Genomic DNA, 22,888 nt, shown 5'->3' with positions numbered 1-22,888 from the left:
GATGGCTCACCTGAGGCCAATCACCTCAATCACCTGCTAATTAGGGACAATTCCTGGGGATGAGAATTATACCTCCTCCCCCTCACTCCAGCAGGCAGAGCTATCTATCTATCTATCTATCTATCTATCTATCTATCTATCTATCTATCTATCTATCTATCTATCTATCTATCTATCTATCTATCTTTCTGTTTATTATTATTATTATTATTATTATTATTATTATGAATAATAAGTTTCTTATATCGTGCGGCATATTCTGTTGCACCTTACAATTGGGAAAAAAAAACGATAGAACAAATTGGGTAACAGCAGACAGACATAGAGGTAGGAAGGCCCTGCTCGCAAGCTTACAATCTATAGGAATATAATATCCATCTATTCCAGAAGAACCCCAAATTAGGAAAAAATGGACGTTTTGAAATTCTCCTTATGTATTAATGTTGGCAGGATACGTTGGTCATTGCTAGACGTCGCTGGGAGTGGACGCCGCAGGGGTTGTGAGGCAAAGCCTAGTTGCCGCTCGATTATACGACGTAGCGCTGGCTTAATGGCAGACGCAGTACAGAATAAAAGGAAAGCCAGCCCTATCTTCCCACTTTTCCTGATCAGTCGCTTTAATCACTGTGAATCATCTATGGATAGCATGGTGGCAAAGCAATTAGTATTGCTGTTGGCGCCATGGGCTGGAATCCAACCAGGGCCCTATCTGTGTGGAGTTTGTATGTTCTCCTTGCGAATGTGGGGATGTAGAGTGGACAGTGGAGACTTCGAGAGAGTGGAGACGTTGCACATAGCAATTAACTATCAAGCACGTCATTAAAATGACATAACCTGGTTGCTATGGGCAACATCTCTGTCTCCAAGAGTTGGTATGCACCCACTTTAGTGCCCAATTAAAGGGTTAACGCCATTATTTATCATTGTGCGTTACATCAGTAAAAAAAAAACAAAAAAACAATTTTATATGCAGACAATTCCTGCTTGATCCAGTGTCTCTGCTGTCATCATAGCCCCGCCCCCAACATGTTCTGAGGGAAAAGTGTTCCGTATGCCACTAACAAAGATGGCCTCCCCTCAGCAGACGCAGGCCCTTATGCAAAATGGCGTCGTCCTCGGCGCCTGGCAGAAAAAGCGCATGCGCAGTGCCCTCACTCAAACACTTGGAAACTCGGTTCGCAGAGCGGTGCATGCCGGGAGATGATGTAGTCCTGGATGGCCCGCAGCGCATGCTGGGATTTGTGGTCACACAGAGCATGGAAGTGTGCGGCGCTGTACAGCACCCGCTGTTTGGGGGCGCCCTCTCCGCAGCCCTGCCCCCCTCCTTCCAGGATGTCAGGTGGGAAGATCAAATTGTCAGCTCCTGTGGCCACCAGTGATTTACCTGTGACGCTGGTATAGTCCTCTGTCCTGTGCTGGGATTAGAGTGTCAGCTCCTGTGGCCACCAGTAATGTACCTGTGACCCTGGTATAGTCCTCTGTCCTGTGCTGGGATTAGAGTGTCAGCTCCTGTGGCTTTACCAGTAATGTACCTGTGACCCTGGTATAGTCCTCTGTCCTGTGCTGGGATTAGATTGTCAGCTCCTGTGGCCACCAGTGATGTACCTGTGACGCTGGTGTAGTCCTCTGATGGGATTAGATTGTCAGCTCCTGTGGCCACCAGCAATGTTACCTGTGACGCTGGTATAGTCCTCTGTCCTGTGCTAGGATTAGATTGTCAGCTACTGTGGCTACCAGTAATGTACCTGTGACGCTGGTATAGTCCTCTGTCCTGTGCTGGGATTAGAGTGTCAGCTCCTGTGGCTTTACCAGTAATGTACCTGTGACGCTGGTATAGTCCTCCGTCCTGTGCTAGGATTAGATTGTCAGCTACTGTGGCCACCAGTGATGTACCTATGACGCTGGTATAGTCCTTTGTCCTGTACTGGGATTAGATGGTCAGCTCCTGTGGCCACCAGCAATGTTACCTGTGAGGCTGGTATAGTCCTCTGTCCTGTGCTGGGATTAGATTGTCAGCTCCTGTGGCCACCAGTTATGTACCTGTGACGCTGGTGTAGTCCTCTGTCCTCTGCTGGGATTAGATTGTCAGCTCCTGTGGCCACCAGCAATGTTACCTGTGAGGCTGGTATAGTCCTCTATCCTGTGCTGGGATTAGATTGTCAGCTCCTGTGGTCACCAGTAATGTACCTGTGACCCTGGTATAGTCCTCTGTCCTGTGCTGGGATTAGATTGTCAGCTCCTGTGGCCACCAGTGATGTACCTGTGACGCTGGTGTAGTCCTCTGTCTTCTGCTGGGATTAGATTGTCAGCTCCTGTGGCCACCAGCAATGTTACCTGTGATGCTGGTATAGTCCTCTGTCCTGTGCTGGGATTAGATTGTCAGCTACTGTGGTCACCAGTGATGTATCTGTGACGCTGGTATAGTCCTCTGTCCTGTGCTGGGATTAGATTGTCAGCTCCTGTGGCCACCAGTAATGTACCTGTGACGCTGGTATAGTCCTCTGTCCTGTGCTAGGATTAGATTGTCAGCTACTGTGGCCACCAGTGATGTACCTATGACGCTGGTATAGTCCTTTGTCCTGTGCTAGGATTAGATTGTCAGCTACTGTGGCCACCAGTGATGTACCTATGACGCTGGTATAGTCCTTTGTCCTGTACTGGGATTAGATGGTCAGCTCCTGTGGCCACCAGCAATGTTACCTGTGAGGCTGGTATAGTCCTCTGTCCTGTGCTGGGATTAGATTGTCAGCTCCTGTGGCCACCAGCAATGTTACCTGTGAGGCTGGTGTAGTCCTCTGTCCTGTGCTGGGATTAGATTGTCAACTCCTGTGGTCACCAGTAATGTACCTGTGACGCTGGTATAGTCCTCTGTCCTGTGCTGGGATTAGATTGTCAGCTCCTGTGGCCACCAGTGATGTACCTGTGACGCTGGTGTAGTCCACTGTCCTCTGCTGGGATTAGATTGTCAGCTCCTGTGGCCACCAGCAATGTTACCTGTGAGGCTGGTATAGTCCTCTATCCTGTGCTGGGATTAGATTGTCAGCTCCTGTGGTCACCAGTAATGTACCTGTGACGCTGGTATAGTCCTCTGTCCTGTGCTGGGATTAGATTGTCAGCTCCTGTGGCCACCAGTGATGTACCTGTGACGCTGGTGTAGTCCTCTGTCCTCTGCTGGGATTAGATTGTCAGCTCCTGTGGCCACCAGCAATGTTACCTGTGATGCTGGTATAGTCCTCTGTCCTGTGCTGGGATTAGATTGTCAGCTACTGTGGTCACCAGTGATGTATCTGTGACGCTGGTATAGTCCTCTGTCCTGTGCTGGGATTAGATTGTCAGCTCCTGTGGCCACCAGTGATGTACCTGTGACGCTGGTGTAGTCCTCTGTCCTCTGCTGGGATTAGATTGTCAGCTCCTGTGGCCACCAGCAATGTTACCTGTGATGCTGGTATAGTCCTCTGTCCTGTGCTGGGATTAGATTGTCAGCTACTGTGGTCACCAGTGATGTATCTGTGACGCTGGTATAGTCCTCTGTCCTGTGCTGGGATTAGATTGTCAGCAGGGACGGATCTAGACTTTTCTTTTAGGGGGGGTGGTTTATTTATTCATGACTCCTCCCCTACACTCATTACTCCTCCCACTTCGCATACCAACTGTCCATTAATGCTCTAAAGAGCATATAAAGCATTGCCAGGCTGCACATGTGCTTCTTATGTAGCACACACACACCAGGCACATGTAACTACTAACACACATACGGGCTGCACACACTGCCCAAGGTGGGTGTGACGGCATGTGATGATGGCAGATTGGGCTAGGGGCCCCAGTGACACGGAGGATGGGGAGGGATGTCAGTGCAGCCACACACCATCACCTGGCAGCAGCCCCCACCTCATGTAAGTGGGCGGGGCTATGACTGTTAGGGGGGGCGTTCGCCCCCCCCCCCTTGGATCCGGCCCTTATTGTCAGCTACTGTGGCCACCAGCAATGTTACCTGTGACGCTGGTATAGTCCTCTGTCCTGTGCTGGTATTAGATTGTCAGCTCCTGTGGCCACCAGTAATGTACCTGTGAAGCTTGTATAGTTCTCTGTCCTCTGCTGGGATTAGAGTGTCAGCTCCTGTGGCCACCAGTAATGTACCTGTGACGCTGGTATAGTCCTCTGTCCTGTGCTGGGATTAGATTGTCAGCTCCCGTGGTCACCAGTGATGTACCTATGACGCTGGTATAGTCCTCTGTCCTGTGCTGGGATTAGATTGTCAGCTCCTGTGGCCACCAGCAATGTTACCTGTGATGCTGGTATAGTCCTCTGTCCTGTGCTGGGATTAGATTGTCAGCTCCTGTGGCCACCAGTGATGTACCTGTGACGCTGGTGTAGTCCTCTGTCCTCTGCTGGGATTAGATTGTCAGCTCCTGTGGCCACCAGCAATGTTACCTGTGACGCTGGTATAGTCCTCTGTCCTGTGCTGGGATTAGATTGTCAGATACTGTGGCCACCAGTGATGTACCTGTGACGCTGGTATAGTCCTCTGTCCTGTGCTGGGATTAGATTGTCAGCTCATGTGGCCACCAGTGATGTACCTGTGACGCTGGTATAGTCCTCTGTCCTGTGCTGGGATTAGAGTGTCAGCTCCTGTGGCCACCAGTGATGTACCTGTGACGCTGGTATAGTCCTCTGTCCTGTGCTGGGATTAGAGTGTCAGCTCCTGTGGCCACCAGTGATGTACCTGTGACGCTGGTATAGTCCTCTGTCCTGTGCTGGGATTAGATTGTCAGCTCCTGTGGCCACCAGTTATGTACCTGTGACCCTGGTATAGTCCTCTGTCCTGTGCTGGGATTAGAGTGTCAGCTTCTGTGGCCACCAGTGATGTACCTGTGACCCTGGTATAGTCCTCTGTCCTGTGCTGGGATTAGATTGTCAGCTACTGTGGCCACTAGTTATGTACCTGTGATGCTGATATACTTCTCTGTCCCGTGCTGGGATTAGATTGTCAGCTCCTGTGGTCACCAGTAATGTACCTGTGACGCTGGAATAGTCCTCTGTCCTGTTCTGGGATTAGATTGTCAGCTCCTGTGGCCACCAGCAATGTTACCTGTGAGGCTGGTATAGTCCTCTGTCCTGTGCTGGGATTAGATTGTCAGCTCCTGTGGTCACCAGTAATGTACCTGTGACGCTGGTATAGTCCTCTGTCCTGTGCTGGGATTAGATTGTCAGCTCCTGTGGCCACCAGTAATGTACCTGTGACGCTGGTATAGTCCTCTGTCCTTTGCTGGGATTAGATTGTCAGCTCCTGTGGCCACCAGTAATGTACCTGTGCTGGGATTAGGTAATACGATCTGACTGTGCGCAGTACAGTACCTGTGTGGATGACGGGGGATGGGCAGACACTGGGGCGTACGTGTCATTGACCCTCCGCGCATTTAGTTACACCCCTCCCCATTATCCTGCACCCCCAGCGTCTCAGTATTGTGTCTGCCCTGTCCCCCCACAGTAACCTGCGGGAGATCCCGGACAATCAGGAGGTGTTCATCCACAGGAGCACCGACCAAAGCATCATCGTGGAGCTTCTGGAATATCAAGAGGGGATGTCAGACCCCGAAGCTGCCCGGTGAGGGGTACACATGGATATATACAGTGGGGATTGAAAGTTTAGGCACCCCGGGCAAAAATTCATTTTAATGTGCAAAAAGAAGCCAAGGAAAGATTGGAAAAATCTCCAAAAGGCATCAAATTACAGATTAGACATTCTTATAACATGTCATGAAAAGTTTGATTTTATTTCCATCATTTACACTTTCAAAAGAACAGAAAACAAAAAATGGCGTCTGCAAAAGTTTGGGCACCCTGCAGAGTTAATACCTTGTACTGCCCCCTTTGGCAAGTATCACAGCTTGTAAATGCTTTTTGTAGCCAGCCAACAGTCTTTCAATTCTTCTTTGAGGTATCTTCGCCCATTCTTCCTTACAAAAGTCTTCCAGTTCTTTGAGATTCCTGGGCTGTCTGTGACGCACTGCTCTTTTAAGGTCTATCCATAGATTTTCAATTATGTTGAGGTCAGGAGATTGTGAAGGCCATGGCAAAACCGTCAGTTTACGCCTCTTGATGTAATCCACCGTGGATTTTGAGGTGTGTTTAGGATCATTATCCATTTGTAGAAGCCAGCCTCTCTTTAACTTCAGCTTTTTCACAGATGGCATCAAGTTAGCGTCCAACATTTGCTGGAATCTTATTGAATCCATTTTTCCTTCTACTCGTGAAATGTTCCCTGTGCCACTGGCTGCAATACAACCCCAAAGCATGATTGATCCACCCCCATGCTTAACAGTTGGACAGAGGTTCTTTTCATTAAATTCTGTGCCCTTCCTTCTCCAAACGTACCTTTGCTCATTCCGGCCAAAAAGTTTGATTTTAACCTCAGCGGTCCACAGAACTTTATTCCAAACTGCATCAGGCTTGTCTATATGTTCATTTGCAAACTTCAAACGCTGATTTTTGTGATGAGGACGTAGAAGAGGTTTTCTTCTGATGACTCTTCCATGAAGACCATATTTGTACAAGTATCTCTTTATAGTGGAATAGTGTACCACAACTTCAGTGTCTGCCAGATCTTCCTGGAGGGATCGTGCAGTCAAACGTGGATTTTGACTTGCTTTTCTCACAATCCTGCGAGCTGTTCTGTCTGATATTTTTCTTGGACTTCCAGATCTTGCTTTAACTTCCACTGTTCCTGATGACTGCCATTTCTTAATTACATTCCGAACAGAGGAAATGGCCATCTGATAACGCTTTGCTATCTTCTTATAGCCTTCTCCTGCTTTGTGAGCGTCAACTATTCTCAGTTTCAGTGTTCTACACAACTGCTTAGAGGAACCCATGGTGCTGATTGTTGGAGCAAGGTCAGATGAGTCTGGGCTTTTAAAACCTTTGAGATTGACATCACCTGGTCTTTCCAGACGATGATTGAGAACAATCCATGACACTGCCAGGTCTCAGCTGTCCAAATGGGGCAGTACAAGGTATTAACTCTGCAGGGTGCCCAAAGATTTGCAGACGCCATTTCTCTGACGTCCTAGTGGATGCTGGGAACTCCGTAAGGACCATGGGGAATAGACGGGCTCCGCAGGAGACTGGGCACTCTAAAAGAAAGATTAGGTACTATCTGGTGTGCACTGGCTCCTCCCTCTATGCCCCTCCTCCAGACCTCAGTTAGAATATGTGCCCGGCCAGAGCTGGGTGCTCCTAGTGGGCTCTCCTGAGCTTGCTAGAAAGAAAGTATTTGTTAGGTTTTTTATTTTCAGTGAGATCTGCTGGCAACAGACTCACTGCTACGTGGGACTGAGGGGAGAGAAGCAAACCTACCTGCGTGCAGCTAGCTTGTGCTTCTTAGGCTACTGGACACCATTAGCTCCAGAGGGTTCGAACGCAGGGCCTGACCTCGATCGTCCGTTCCCGGAGCCGCGCCGCCGTCCCCCTTGCAGAGCCAGAAGAAGGAGATGAAATCGGCGGCAGAAGACTCCGGTCTTCATTAAGGTAGCGCACAGCACTGCAGCTGTGCGCCATTGCTCCCACTGCACACCACACACTCCGGTCACTGTAGGGTGCAGGGCGCTGGGGGGGGGGGGGGGCGCCCTGGGCAGCAATTATATTACCTTTTGGCTAAATATACACATAATACAGTCAGCTAACTGTATATGTGTAAAAACCCCCGCCATTAAGTTAAAGAAAACGCGGGACAGAAGCCCACCGCTGAGGGGGCGGGGCCTTCTTCCTCAGCACACCAGCGCCATTTTCCCTTCACAGCTCCGCTGGAAGCACGCTCCCCAGGCTCTCCCCTGCAGTATCCAGGTACAAGACGGGTTAAAAAGAGAGGGGGGGCACATAAATTTAGGCGCAAATCGATACAAACAAGCAGCTATTGGGAAAATCACTTATTAGCAGTGTAAATCCCTGTGTTATATAGCGCTGTGGTGTGTGCTGGCATACTCTCTCTCTGTCTCCCCAAAGGACTTTGTGGGGTCCTGTCCTCAGTCTGAGCATTCCCTGTGTGTGTGCGGTGTGTCGGTACGGCAGTGTCGACATGTTTGATGAGGAAGGTTACGTGGAGGCGGAGCAGGGGCAGATACATGTGGTGTCGCCCCCGACGGGGCCGACACCTGATTGGATGGATATGTGGAAGGTCTTAACTGACAGTGTCAACTCCTTACATAAAAGGTTTGATGACGCAGCAGCCTTGGGACAGCCGGGGTCTCAGCCCGCGCCTGCCCAGGCGACACGGAAGCCGTCAGGGGCTCATAAACGCTCGCTAGCTCTGATGGTAGACACAGATGTCGACACGGAGTCTGACTCCAGTGTAGATGAGGATGAGACAAATGTACAGTCTACAAAAGCCATCCGATGCATGATTACTGCAATGAAAGATGTATTGCACATTTCTGATATTAACCCGGTTACCACCAAAAGGGGTATTATGTTTGGGGAGAAAAAGCAGCCAGTGACTTTTCCCCCATCTGATGAATTAAATGAATTGTGTGAAGAAGCGTGGAGTTCCCTGATAAGAAACTAGTGATTTCTAAGAGGTTACTGATGGCGTACCCTTTCCCGCCAACGGATAGGTTACGTTGGGAAACATCCCCTATGGTGGACAAGGCGCTAACACGCTTATCTAAAAGGGTGGCACTGCCGTCTCAGGATACGGCCGCCTTAAAGGATCCTGCGGATAGAAAGCAGGAAGCTATCCTGAAGTCTGTGTATACACACTCTGGTACTCTACTGAGACCTGCTATTGCTTCAGCCTGGATGTGTAGTGCTGCAGCAGCATGGACTGATACCCTGTCAGACAACATTGATTCCCTCGACAGGGATACTATTTTGCTAACCATAGAGCATATTAAAGACGTCGTCTTATATATGCGGGATGCACAGAGGGACATTTGCCTGCTGGCATCTAGAATTAATGCAATGTCCATTTCTGCCAGGAGAGTATTATGGACTCGGCAGTGGACAGGTGATGCAGATTCTAAAAAACACATGGAGGTTTTGCCTTATAAGGGTGAGGAATTGTTTGGGGACGGTCTCTCGGACCTCGTATCCACAGCAACTGCTGGGAAGTCGACTTTTTTGCCTCAGGTTCCCTCACAGCCTAAGAAAGCACCGTATTATCAAATGCAGTCCTTTCGGCCTCAGAAAGGCAAGCGGGTCAGAGGAGCATCCTTTCTGGCCAGAGGCAAGAGTAGAGGAAAGAAGCTGCACCAGGCAGCCAGTTCCCAGGAACAAAAATCCTCCCCCGCTTCCACTAAGTCCACCGCATGACGTTGGGGCTCCACAGGCGGAGCCAGGTGCGGTGGGGGCGCGTCTCCGAAACTTCAGCAACCAGTGGGTTCGCTCACAAGTGGATCTATGGGCTGTACAAATTGTATCTCAGGGATACAAGCTGGAGTTCGAGGCGACTCCCCCTCGCCGTTACCTCAAATCAGCCTTGCCAGCTGCTCCCAGGGAAAGGGAGGTAGTACTGGCGGCAATTCACAAGCTGTACCTCCAGCAGGTGATAATCAAGGTCCCCCTCCTTCAACAGGGCAGGGGTTACTATTCCACAATGTTTGTGGTACCGAAACCGGACGGTTCGGTGACACCCATCCTGAATTTAAAATCCTTGAACACTTATATAAAGAAGTTCAAGTTCAAAATGGAATCGCTCAGGGCGGTTATTGCAAGCCTGGAAGAGTGGGATTTTATGGTGTCGCTGGACATCAAGGATGCTTACTTGCATGTCCCCATTTTCCCACCTCACCAGGAGTACCTCAGGTTTGTGGTACAGAACTGTCATTGCCAATTCCAGACGTTGCCGTTTGGTCTCTCCACGGCTCCGAGAATATTTACCAAGGTAATGGCCGAAATGATGATACTCCTTCGAAGAAAGGGAGTTATAATTATCCCGTACTTGGACGATCTCCTCATAAAGGCGAGGTCCAAAGAGCAGTTGTTGGTCAGCGTAGCACTATCTCAGGAAGTGTTGCAACAGCACGGCTGGATTCTGAATTTCCCAAAGTCGCAGCTGATCCCTACGACGCGTCTGCTTTTCCTGGGAATGATTCTGGACACAGAACAGAAGAAGGTGTTTCTCCCGGAGGAGAAGGCCCAGGAATTGTCATCTCTGGTCAGGGACCTCCTGAAACCAAAACAGGTGTCTGTGCATCACTGTACGCGAGTCCTGGGAAAGATGGTGGCTTCTTACGAAGCAATTCCCTTCGGCAGGTTCCATGCAAGGATCTTTCAGTGGGATCTGTTGGACAAATGGTCCGGATCGCATCTTCAGATGCATCGGTTGATCACCCTGTCCCCAAGGGCCAGGGTGTCTCTGCTGTGGTGGCTGCAGAGTGCTCATCTTCTCGAGGGACGCAGGTTCGGCATACAGGACTGGATCCTGGTGACCACGGATGCAAGCCTCCGGGGATGGGGGGCAGTCACTCAGGGAAGAAACTTCCAGGGACAGTGGTCAAGTCTGGAGACTTCTCTACACATAAATATATTGGAACTAAGGGCCATCTACAACGCCCTGAGTCAAGCAGAGCCCCTGCTTCAAAACCAATCTGTACTGATTCAGTCAGACAACATCACGGCGGTCGCCCATGTAAACCGCCAGGGCGGCACAAGAAGCAGGATGGCAATGGCAAGGATTCTTCGATGGGCGGAGAATCACGTGCTAGCACTGTCAGCAGTGTTCATTCCGGGAGTGGACAACTGGGAAGCAGACTTCCTCAGCAGGCACGACCTCCACCCGGGAGAGTGGGGACTTCATCAAGAAGTCTTCACACAGATTGTAAATTGTTAGGAACTGCCACAGGTGGACATGATGGCGTCCCGCCTCAACAAAAAGCTAAAAAAAATAATAATATATTGCGCCAGGTCACGGGACCCTCAGGCGATAGCTGTGGACGCACTAGTGACACAGTGGGTGTACCAGTCGGTTTATGTGTTCCCTCTTCCTCTCATACCCAAGGTACTGAGGATAGTAAGAAAGAGAGGAGTAAGAACTATACTCATCGTTCCGGATTGGCCAAGAAGAACTTGGTACCCAGAACTACAAGAAATGATCTCAGAGGACCCATGGCCTCTGCCTCTCAGACAGGACCTGTTACAGCAGGGGCCCTGTCTGTTCCAAGACTTACCGCGGCTGCGTTTGACGGCATGGCGGTTGAACGCCCGATCCTAGCGGAAAAGGGCATTCCGGATGAAGTTATTCCTACGCTGATAAAGGCTAGGAAAAACGTGACGGCAAAACATTATCACCGTATATGGCGAAAATATGTTGCTTGGTGTGAGGCCAGGAAGGCCCCTACAGAGGAATTCCAGCTGGGTCGATTCCTGCACTTCCTACAGTCAGGAGTGACTATGGGCCTAAAATTAGGATCCATAAAGGTCCAGATTTTGGCCCTATCTATATTCTTTCAAAAAGAACTGGCTTCACTGCCTGAAGTTCAGACGTTTGTTAAGGGAGTGCTGCATATTCAGCCCCCTTTTGTGCCTCCAGTGGCACCTTGGGATCTTAACGTTGTGTTGGATTTCCTGAAATCACACTGGTTTGAGCCACTTAAGACCGTGGAGCTAAAGTATCTCACGTGGAAGGTGGTCATACTGTTGGCCTTGGCTTCAGCTAGGCGTGTGTCAAAATTGGCGGCTTTGTCATGTAAAAGCCCGTATCTGATCTTCCATATGGACAGGGCAGAATTGAGGACTCGTCCCCAATTTCTCCCAAAGGTGGTATCAGCGTTTCATTTGAACCAACCTATTGTGGTGCCTGCGGCTACTCGGGACTTGGAGGCTCACAAGTTGCTGGACGTAGTCAGGGCTTTGAAAATCTATGTAGCCAGGACGGCTGGAGTCAGGAAAACTGACTCGCTGTTTATCCTGCATGCACCCAACAAACTGGGTGCTCCGGCTTCAAAGCAAACTATTGCGCGCTGGATTTGTTGCACGATTCAGCAAGCTCATTCTGCGGCAGGGTTACCGCATCCTAAATCAGTAAAAGCCCATTCCACAAGGAAGGTGGGCTCTTCTTGGGCGGCTGCCCGAGGGGTCTCGGCTTTACAGCTTTGCCGAGCTGCTACTTGGTCGGGTTCAAACACATTCGCTAAGTTCTACAAGTTTGATACCCTGGCTGAGGAGGACCTTGCCTTTGCTCATTCGGTGCTGCAGAGTCATCCGCACTCTCCCGCCCGTTTGGGAGCTTTGGTATAATCCCCATGGTCCTTACGGAGTTCCCAGCATCCACTAGGACGTCAGAGAAAATAAGAATTTACTCACCGGTAATTCTATTTCTCGTAGTCCGTAGTGGATGCTGGGCGCCCGTCCCAAGTGCGGACTCTCTGCAATACATGTATATAGTTATTGCTTAACTAAAGGGTTATTGTTCTGAGCCATCTGTTACTGAGGCTCAGTTGTTGTTCATATTGTTAACTGGGTATGGTTATCACAAGTTGTACAGTGTGATTGGTGTGGCTGGTATGAGTCTTACCCTGGATTCCAAATCCTTTCCTTGTTGTGTCAGCTCTTCCGGGCACAGTTTCCTTAACTGAGGTCTGGAGGAGGGGCATAGAGGGAGGAGCCAGTGCACACCAGATAGTACCTAATCTTTTTTTTAGAGTGCCCAGTCTCCTGTGGAGCCCGTCTATTCCCCATGGTCCTTACGGAGTTCCCAGCATCCACTACGGACTACGAGAAATGGAATTACCGGTGAGTAAATTCTTATTTTTTTGTTTTCTGTTCTTTTGAAAGTGTAAATGATGGAAATAAAATCAAACTTTTTTTGACATGTTATAAGAATGTCTAATCTGTAATTTGATGCCTTTTGGAGATTTTTCCATCTTTCCTTGGCTTCTTTTTGCACATTAAAATGAATTTTTGCCTGGGGTGCCCAAACTTTCAATCCCCACTGTAGGAGGGGTATGCATGGGCATATGTATCGAGGAGTGAGGAACACTTGGATATACAGGGAAGGGGTGTACGCTGGGATGTATGGGATAGGGAGGGGGACACTTGGGTGTACACTGGGATGTATGGGATAGGGAGGGGACACTTGGATATACAGGGAGGGGGGGTGTACGCTGGGATGTATGGGATAGGGAGGGGACACTTGGATATACAGGGAGGGGGGGTGTACGCTGGGATGTATGGGATAGGGAGGGGGACACTTGGATATACAGGGAGGGGCGGTGTACGCTGGGATGTATGGGATAGGGAGGGGGACACTTGGATATACAGGGAGGGGGGTGTACGCTGGGATGTATGGGATAGGGAGGGGGACACTTGGATATACAGGGAGGGGAGGTGGAGTACGCTGGGATGTATGGGATAGGGAGGGGGACACTTGGATATACAGGGAGGAGGGGTGTACGCTGGGATGTATGGGATAGGGAGGGGACACTTGGATATACATGGGGTGGGGGGTGTACGCTGGGATGTATGGGATAGGGAGGGGACACCTGGATATACAGGGAGGGGGGGTGTACGCTGGGATGTATGGGATAGGGAGGGGCACACTTGGATATACAGGGAGGGGGTTTACGCTGGGATGTATGGGATAGGGAGGGGGACACTTGGATATACAGGGAGGAGGGGTGTACGCTGGGATGTATGGGATAGGGAGGGGACACTTGGATATACATGGGGTGGGGGTATACGCTGGGATGTATGGGATAGGGAGGGGTACACTTGGATATACAGGGAGGGGGTGTACGCTGGGATGTATGGGATAGGGAGGGGACACTTGGATATACATTGAGGGGGGTGTACGCTGGGATGTATGGGATAGGGAGGGGACACCTGGATATACAGGGAGGAGGGGTATACGCTGGGATGTATGGGATAGGGAGGGGGACACTTGGATATACAGGGAGGGGGGTAGAGTATGCTGGGATGTATGGTATAGGGAGGGGGACACTTGGATATACAGGGAGGGGGGTGTACGCTGGGATGTATGGGATAGGGAGGGGACATTTGGATATACAGGGAGGGCGGGTGTACGCTGGGATGTATGGGATAGGGAGGGGGACACTTGGACATACAGGGAGTGGGGTGTGCGCTGGGATGTATGGGACAGGGAGGGGGACACTTGGATATACAGGGAGGGGGGTGTACGCTGGGATGTATGGGATAGGGATGGGGACACTTGGATATACAGGGAGGGGGGGGGAGTACGCTGGGATGTATGGGATAGGGAGGGGGACACTTGGATATACAGGGAGGGGGGTGTACGCTGGGATGTATGGGATAGGGAGGGGGACACTTGGGTGTACGCTGGGATGTATGGGATAGGGATGGGGACACTTGGATATTCAGGGAGGAGGGGTATACGCTGGGATGTATGGGATAACGAGGGGGACACTTGGATATACAGGGAGGGGGTGTATACGCTGGGATGTATGGGATAACGAGGGGGACACTTGGATATACAGGGAGGGCGGGTGTACACTGGGATGTATGGGATAGGGAGGGGGACACTTAGTTATATACAGGGAGGGGGGGGGGGGGGAGTATGCTGGGATGTATGGGATAGGGAGGGGTACACTTGGATATACAGGGAGGAGGGGTTATACGCTGGGATGTATGGGATAACGAGGGGGACACTTGGATATACAGGGAGGGGGTGTATACGCTGGGATGTATGGGATAACGAGGGGGACACTTGGATATACAGGGAGGGCGGGTGTACGCTGGGATGTATGGGATAGGGAGGGGGACACTTGGATATACAGGGAGGGGGGTGTACGCTGGGATGTATGGGATAGGGAGGGGGACACTTGGATATACAGGGAGGGGGGGTGTACGCTGGGATGTATGGGATAGGGAGGGGGACACTTGGATATACAGGGAGGGGGGGTGTACGCTGGGATGTATGGGATAGGGAGGGGGACACTTGAATATACAGGGAGGGGGGGTGTACGCTGGGATGTATGGGATAGGGAGGGGGACACTTGGATATACAGGGAGGGGGGGTGTACGCTGGGATGTATGGGATAGGGAGGGGGACACTTGGATATACAGGGAGGGGGGGTGTACGCTGGGATGTATGGGATAGGGAGGGGACACTTGGATATACAGGGAGGGGGGGTGTACGCTGGGATGTATGGGATAGGGAGGGGTACACTTGAATAACCAGGGAGGGGGGGTGTACGCTGGGATGTATGGGATAGGGAGGGGGACACTTGGATATACAGGGAGGAGGGGTATACGCTGGGATGTATGGGATAACGAGGGGGACACTTGGATATACAGGGAGGGCGGGTGTACACTGGGATGTATGGGATAGGGAGGGGGACACTTAGTTATATACAGGGAGGGGGGGGGGGAGTACGCTGGGATGTATGGGATAGGGAGGGGTACACTTGGATATACAGGGAGGAGGGGTATACCCTGGGATGTATGGGATAACGAGGGGGACACTTGGATATACAGGGAGGGCGGGTGTACACTGGGATGTATGGGGGATAGGGAGGGGGACACTTAGTTATATACAGGGAGGGGAGGTGGAGTACGCTGGGATGTATGGGATAGGGAGGGGGACACTTGGATATACAGGGAGGGGGGTGTACGCTGGGATGTATGGGATAGGGAGGGGGACACTTGGATATACAGGGAGGGGGGGTGTATGCTGGGATGTATGGGATAGGGAGGGGGACACTTGGATATACAGGGAGGGGGGGTGTACGCTGGGATGTATGGGATAGGGAGGGGGACACTTGGATATACAGGGAGGGGGGGTGTACGCTGGGATGTATGGGATAGTGAGGGGTACACTTGGATATACAGGGAGGGGGGTGTACGCTGGGATGTATGGGATAGGGAGGGGGACACTTGGATATACAGGGAGGGGGGGTGTACGCTGGGATGTATGGGATAGGGAGGGGGACACTTGGATATACAGGGAGGGGGGGTGTACGCTGGGATGTATGGGATAGGGAGGGGTACACTTGAATAACCAGGGAGGGGGGGTGTACGCTGGGATGTATGGGATAGGGAGGGGTACACTTGGATATACAGGGAGGGCGGCTGTACACTGGGATGTATGGGATAGGGAGGGGGACACTTGGATATACAGGGAGGGGGGGTGTACGCTGGGATGTATGGGATAGGGAGTGTACACTTGGATATACAGGGAGGGGGGGTGTACGCTGGGATGTATGGGATAGGGAGGGGGACACTTGGATATACAGGGAGGGGGGGAGTACGCTGGGATGTATGGGATAGGGAGGGGGACACTTGGATATACAGGGAGGGGGGGAGTACGCTGGGATGTATGGGATAGGGAGGGGACACTTGGATATACAGGGAGGAGGTGTATGCTGGGATGTATGGGATAGGGAGGGGGACACTTGGATATACAGGGAGGAGGTGTACGCTGGGATGTATGGGATAGGGAGGGGGACACTTGGATATACAGGGAGGGGGGGAGTACGCTGGGATGTATGGGATAGGGAGGGGACACTTGGATATACAGGGAGGAGGTGTACGCTGGGATGTATGGGATAGGGAGGGGGACACTTGGATATACAGGGAGGAGGTGTACGCTGGGATGTATGGGATAGGGAGGGGGACACTTGGATATACAGGGAGGGGGTGTGGAGTACGCTGGGATGTATGGGATAGGGAGGGGGACACTTGGATATACAGGGAGGGGGGAGTACGCTGGGATGTATGGGATAGGGAGGGGGACACTTGGATATACAGGGAGGGGGTGTGGAGTACGCTGGGATGTATGGGATAGGGAGGGGGACACTTGGATATACAGGGAGGGGGGATATATGCTGGGATATATGGTATGGGGAAGTCTGACTTTCGCCTGTTCCTGGGGTAGGTACCACTTTGAAGATGTAGCTGCGAGTAATGATGCCCGGGGGAGGGCAGATATCGTGAGTGTGGAGCCCCTCCCACTGGCACAGCTCTCTCTCACCAGCTGCAGTAGCGCTTGGGCACTTACCGGCCACCAACTGGTAGCCAAGTTCAATGAACAGGTAAGTGATGCTTGTAGTATTTACTGATAGTGCCTGGGCTTGTGTAGTCAATAAGCGCTACACTAAATATAATACTATTACTGGTGGTATTAGGGGACACTTCCTATAGAACTGTATTGTGTAATGGCTGCAGTGATAATAGTGCACAGGAACGCTGTATACCAGCAGTAACGGTAATGAGTCTTCAGTCCCCGGTAATATACCAGCAGTGATAGTGATATCACTAATAAGCCACTAGTGATAATAGTGATCAGTAATATACCAGCAGTGATTGTGATGACACTTATGAGCCACTAGTGATAATAGTGATGAGGAATATACCAGCAGTGATAGTGATGACATTGATAAGCCGCTAGTGATAATAGTGATTAGTAATATACCAGCAGTGATAGTGACGTCACTACACTACACTACACTACTACAGTATAGTGACATCCCAGCGTACACCCAAGTGTCCCCCTCCCTATCCCATACATCCCAGCGTACTCCCCCCCCCCCCCCCTCCCTGTATATCCAAGTGTCCCCCTCCCTATCCCATACATCCCAGCGTACACCCAAGTGTCCCCCTCCCTATCCCATACATCCCAGCGTACACCCCCCTCCCTGTATATCCAAGTGTCCCCCTCGATATCCCATACATCCCAGCGTACACCCAGCGTGATAATAGTGATCAGTAATATACCAACAGTGATAGTGATGACCCTGATAAGCCGCTAGTGATAATAGTGATTAGTAATATATCCGCAGTGATAGTGACGACACTGATAAGCCGCTAGTGATAATAGTGATTAGTAATATACCAGCAGTGATAATGACACTGATAATCTGCTAGTGATAGTAGTGATCGGTAATATACCAGCAGTGATAGTGATGACACTGATAAGCCGCTAGTGATAATAGTGAGTAGTAATATACCAGCAGTGATAGTGATGACATTGATAAGCCGCTAGTGATAATAGTGCTCAGTAATATACCAGCAGTGATAGTGATGACACTGATAAGCCGCTAGTGATAATAGTGATGAGGAATATACCAGCAATGATAGTGAGGACACTGATAAGCCGCTAGTGATAATAGTGATCAGTAATATACCAGCAGTGATAGTGATGACACTGAGAAGCCGCTAGTGATAATAGTGATCAGTAATATACCAGCAGTGATAGTGATGACACTGATAAGCCGCTAATGATCATCAGTAATATACCAGCAGTGATAGTGATGACACTGAGAAGCCGTTAGTGATAATAGTGATCAGTAATGTACCAGCAGTGATAGTGATGACACTGATAAGCCGCTAATGATCATCAGTAATATACCAGCAGTGATAGTGATGACACTGATAAGCCGCTAGTGATAATAGTGATCAGTAATATACCAGCAGTGATAGTGATGACACTGATAAGCCACTAGTGATAATAGTGATCAGTAATATACCAGCAGTGATAGTGATGACACTGATAAGCCGCTAGTGATAATAGTGATGAGGAATATACCAGCAGTGATAGTGATGACATTGATAAGCCGCTAGTGATAATAGTGATCCGTAATATACCAGCAGTGATAGTGATGACCCTGATAAGCCGCTAGTGATAATAGTGATGAGGAATATACCAGCAGTGATAGTGATGACCCTGATAAGCCGCTAGTAATAGTGCTCAGTAATATACCAGCAGTGATAGTGATGACCCTGATAAGCCGCTAGTGATAATAGTGATGAGGAATATACCAGCAGTGATAGTGATGACCCTGATAAGCCGCTAGTGATAATAGTGATGAGGAATATACCAGCAGTGATAGTGATGACCCTGATAAGCCGCTAGTGATAATAGTGATGAGGAATATACCAGCAGTGATAGTGATGACATTGATAAGCCGCTAGTGATAATAGTGATCAGTAATATACCAGCAGTGATAGTGATGACCCTGATAAGCCGCTAGTGATAATAGTGATGAGGAATATACCAGCAGTGATAGTGACGACACTGATAAGCCGCTAGTGATAATAATTATGAGGAATATACCAGCAGTGATAGTGATGACCCTGATAAGCCGCTAGTGATAATAGTGATGAGGAATATACCAGCAGTGATAGTGATGACACTGATAAGCCGCTAGTGATAATAGTGATGAGGAATATACCAGCAGTGATAGTGATGACCCTGATAAGCCGCTAGTGATAATAGTGATGAGGAATATACCAGCAGTGATAGTGATGACATTGATAAGCCGCTAGTGATAATAGTGATGAGGAATATACCAGCAGTGATAGTGATGACACTGATAAGCCGCTAGTGATAAGGAATATACCAGCAGTGATAGTGATGACACTGATAAGCCGCTAATGATCATCAGTAATATACCAGCAGTGATAGTGACGACACTGATAATCCGCTAGTGATAATAGTGATGAGGAATATACCAGCAATGATAGTGATGACATTGATAAACTGCCAGTGATTATAGTGATTAGTAATATACCTGCAGTGATAGTGATGAGTAATATACCAGCAGTGATAGTGATGACACTGATTAAGCCAGTAGTGATCATAGTGATCAGTAGTATACCAGCAGTGATAGTGATGACACTGAGAAGCCGCTAGTGATAATAGTGATCAGTAATGTACCAGCAGTGATAGTGATGACACTGATAAGCCGCTAATGATCATCAGTAATATACCAGCAGTGATAGTGATGACACTGATAAGCCGCTAGTGATAATAGTGATCAGTAATATACCAGCAGTGATAGTGATGACACTGATAAGCCGCTAGTGATAATAGTGATGAGGAATATACCAGCAGTGATAGTGATGACATTGATAAGCCGCTAGTGATAATAGTGATCTGTAATATACCAGCAGTGATAGTGATGACCCTGATAAGCCGCTAGTGATAATAGTGATGAGGAATATACCAGCAGTGATAGTGATGACCCTGATAAGCCGCTAGTAATAGTGCTCAGCAATATACCAGCAGTGATAACATTGATAAACCGCTAGTGATAATAGTGATGAGGAATATACCAGCAGTGATAGTGATGACACTGATAAGCCGCTAGTGATAATAGTGATCAGTAATATACCAGCAGTGATAGTGATGACCCTGATAAGCCGCTAGTGATAATAGTGATGAAGAATATACCAGCAGTGATAGTGATGACCCTGATAAGCCGCTAGTAATAGTGCTCAGCAATATACCAGCAGTGATAGTGATGACATTGATAAACCGCTAGTGATAATAGTGATGAGGAATATACCAGCAGTGATAGTGATGACCCTGATAAGCCGCTAGTGATAATAGTGATGAGGAATATACCAGCAGTGATAGTGATGACCCTGATAAGCCGCTAGTGATCATAGTGATGAGGAATATACCAGCAGTGATAGTGATGACACTGATAAGCCGCTAGTGATAATAGTGATGAGGAATATACCAGCAGTGATAGTGATGACCCTGATAAGCCGCTAGTGATAATAGTGATGAGGAATATACCAGCAGTGATAGTGATGACCCTGATAAGCCGCTAGTGATAATAGTGCTCAGTAATATACCAGCAGTGATAGTGATGACATTGATAAGCCGCTAGTGATAATAGTGATCAGTAATATACCAGCAATGATAGTGATGACATTGATAAGCCGCTAGTGATAATAGTGATCAGTAATATACCAGCAGTGATAGTGATCAGTAATGTACCAGCAGTGATAGTGATGACACTGATAAGCCGCTAGTGATAATAGTGATCAGTAATATACCAGCAGTGATAGTGATGACATTGATAAGCCGCTAGTGATAATAGTGATGAGGAATATACCAGCAGTGATAGTGATGACACTGAGAAGCCGCTAGTGATAATAGTGATCAGTAATATACCAGCAGTGATAGTGATGACATTGATAAGCCGCTAGTGATAATAGTGATCAGTAATGTACCAGCAGTGATAGTGATGACATTGATAAGCCGCTAGTGATAATAGTGATCAGTAATATACCAGCAGTGATAGTGATGACATTGATAAGTCGCTAGTGATAATAGTGATGAGGAATATACCAGCAGTGATAGTGATGACACTGATAAGCCGCTAGTGATAATAGTGATGAGGAATATACCAGCAGTGATAGTGATGACATTGATAAGCCGCTAGTGATAATAGTGATCAGTAATGTACCAGCAGTGATAGTGATGACCCTGATAAGCCGCTAGTGATAATAGTGCTCAGTAATATACCAGCAGTGATAGTGATGACATTGATAAGACACTAGTATTGTCCTGTAAGTTATCAGCAGTGACAGTAGAGATTTTATATTAAGCTGCAGTAACACCCATAGTACGTATCAAGATATATATGTACAGCGTATTACACCTGGGCTGTGTGTGTGTGTGTATGTATATATGTTATGAGGCTTACATTTATTTTTGTTTTCCTCAGGCTCAAAATACAGTTACCATATACATGGCTTTATTCCGTATACCTCAGCATTCCACAGACCTGCTGGTGACCTTCAATGATCCTGTTGCCATAGAGTGAGTAACACAAACATAACATATCTATTTCTCTCACAGTGACACAGACAGAAGGGAGCTATGAGCCTGCCCCTCCCCCTGCAGGGTGACACAGACAGAAGGGAGCTATGAGCCTGTCCCTCCCGCTGCAGGGTGACACAGACAGAAGGGAGCTATGAGCCTGCCCCTCCCCCTGCAGAGTGACACAGACAGAAGGGAGCTATGAGCCTGCCCCTCCCCCTGCAGGGTGACACAGACAGAAGGGAGCTATGAGCCTGCCCCTCCCCCTGCAGAGTGACACAGACAGAAGGGAGCTATGAGCCTGTCCCTCCCCCTGCAGGGCGACACAGTGACACAGACAGGAGGGAGCTATGAGCCTGTCCCTCCCCCTGCAGGGTGACACAGTGACACAGACAGAAGAGAGCTATGAGCCTGACCCTCCCCCTGCAGGGTGACACAGACAGGAGGGAGCTATGAGCCTGTCCCTCCCCCTGCAGGGCGACACAGACAGAAGGGGAGTAGGAATTTGCCCCACCACCTGTAGGGTGACCCAGCAGAAACTATTTAGTGTGTTTATTGCCATCTCCACTCCTTTTTGTCCTGAAATCAAGCATTAAAAATCTGAATTCATTTTGTTGGTTGATCTATATGGGGAGAGTTTGGTGCATTGCTTGTGGCTGGGAGTGGAGGACGGAGCACAGATGGGACAGAGTACTGTACATAGAGGGTTTCTAGTTACCTAATTCCACCTCTCTTCTCCATCATATCATTTGGTGAATACCTGTGTACCTTCCAGCGGCACATCTCCATAAAGGTCTCTATGTGAGTTACTGTCTCTTATTTTGTCCCCCTATCAGACATTGTAGTTGAGGTTAGATGGATATTAAGCTGACTGTGCACAAAGCATAATAAATATGTATCCCTCCCGAAATTAATGCCTTGTTTTTTAGTCCAGCCAGCAGTAGCGCCGTTAGTGAGGCATCACAGAACCCTTCTCCTCCGTGGACACAAGAAGATTTCAACCATCTGCTGTGCAGTTTCCAGCTACACGACCCCGGCATCTTCGGCTGATTCACAGTGTTGTTCTCCATTCACCAACTCAGATCAATTAAAGACAATGGGCCCTCTTTTAGATCCTTTCAGCCCCAGCCATTATATATTGGTCAGAAAATGTGGGAACAGCTATGGGCACCACGTTTGTCCCAAGTTATGGCATTCTTTTCATGGCCTTCTGGAAGAACATGGCGGCATGGGACTGCTATAATTACACGGGGTCCTGGGTATCCTGGTACTGCTAAAGACCGCATCTTGTTTCTGTGGAGGGGGAATGAAGATCTAGACACCTTCTCCACCAATCTAAATTCCAGTGTTGTATGAAATTAC

The 22,888-nt window shown here is 49.1% G+C and overlaps 1 protein-coding gene across 1 annotated transcript; it reads left to right on the top strand.

Moving 5' to 3' along the window:
* Nucleotides 1-1,160: 1,160 nt before the first annotated feature.
* RANGRF (RAN guanine nucleotide release factor) lies at nucleotides 1,161-22,884 on the top strand. The gene is made up of 5 exons (XM_063930811.1): nucleotides 1,161-1,339; nucleotides 5,489-5,605; nucleotides 16,847-17,003; nucleotides 21,432-21,526; nucleotides 22,456-22,884. The coding sequence occupies exons 1-5, from the start codon at nucleotides 1,191-1,193 to the stop codon at nucleotides 22,574-22,576; spliced, it is 639 nt and encodes a 212-aa protein (XP_063786881.1). The 5' UTR covers nucleotides 1,161-1,190; the 3' UTR covers nucleotides 22,577-22,884.
* Nucleotides 22,885-22,888: the final 4 nt, after the last annotated feature.

Source organism: Pseudophryne corroboree, chromosome 6 (genome assembly GCF_028390025.1).
Source record: "Pseudophryne corroboree isolate aPseCor3 chromosome 6, aPseCor3.hap2, whole genome shotgun sequence".
In the NCBI taxonomy this organism is placed as follows: Eukaryota; Metazoa; Chordata; class Amphibia; order Anura; family Myobatrachidae; genus Pseudophryne; species Pseudophryne corroboree.
This window is presented reverse-complemented; position numbering and strand designations above follow the sequence as displayed.

What these genes read in the sequence shown, in the direction of transcription:
- RANGRF (XM_063930811.1), top strand. Translation starts at nt 1,191, where the DNA reads ATGCCGGGAGATGATGTAGTCCTGGATGGCCCGCAGCGCATGCTGGGA. An exon ending in CCCTCCTTCCAGGATGTCAG is followed by an intron (nt 1,340 to 5,488) that starts GTGGGAAGATCA and finishes GTCCCCCCACAG; the next exon opens with TAACCTGCGGGAGATCCCGG. An exon ending in TCAGACCCCGAAGCTGCCCG is followed by an intron (nt 5,606 to 16,846) that starts GTGAGGGGTACA and finishes TTCCTGGGGTAG; the next exon opens with GTACCACTTTGAAGATGTAG.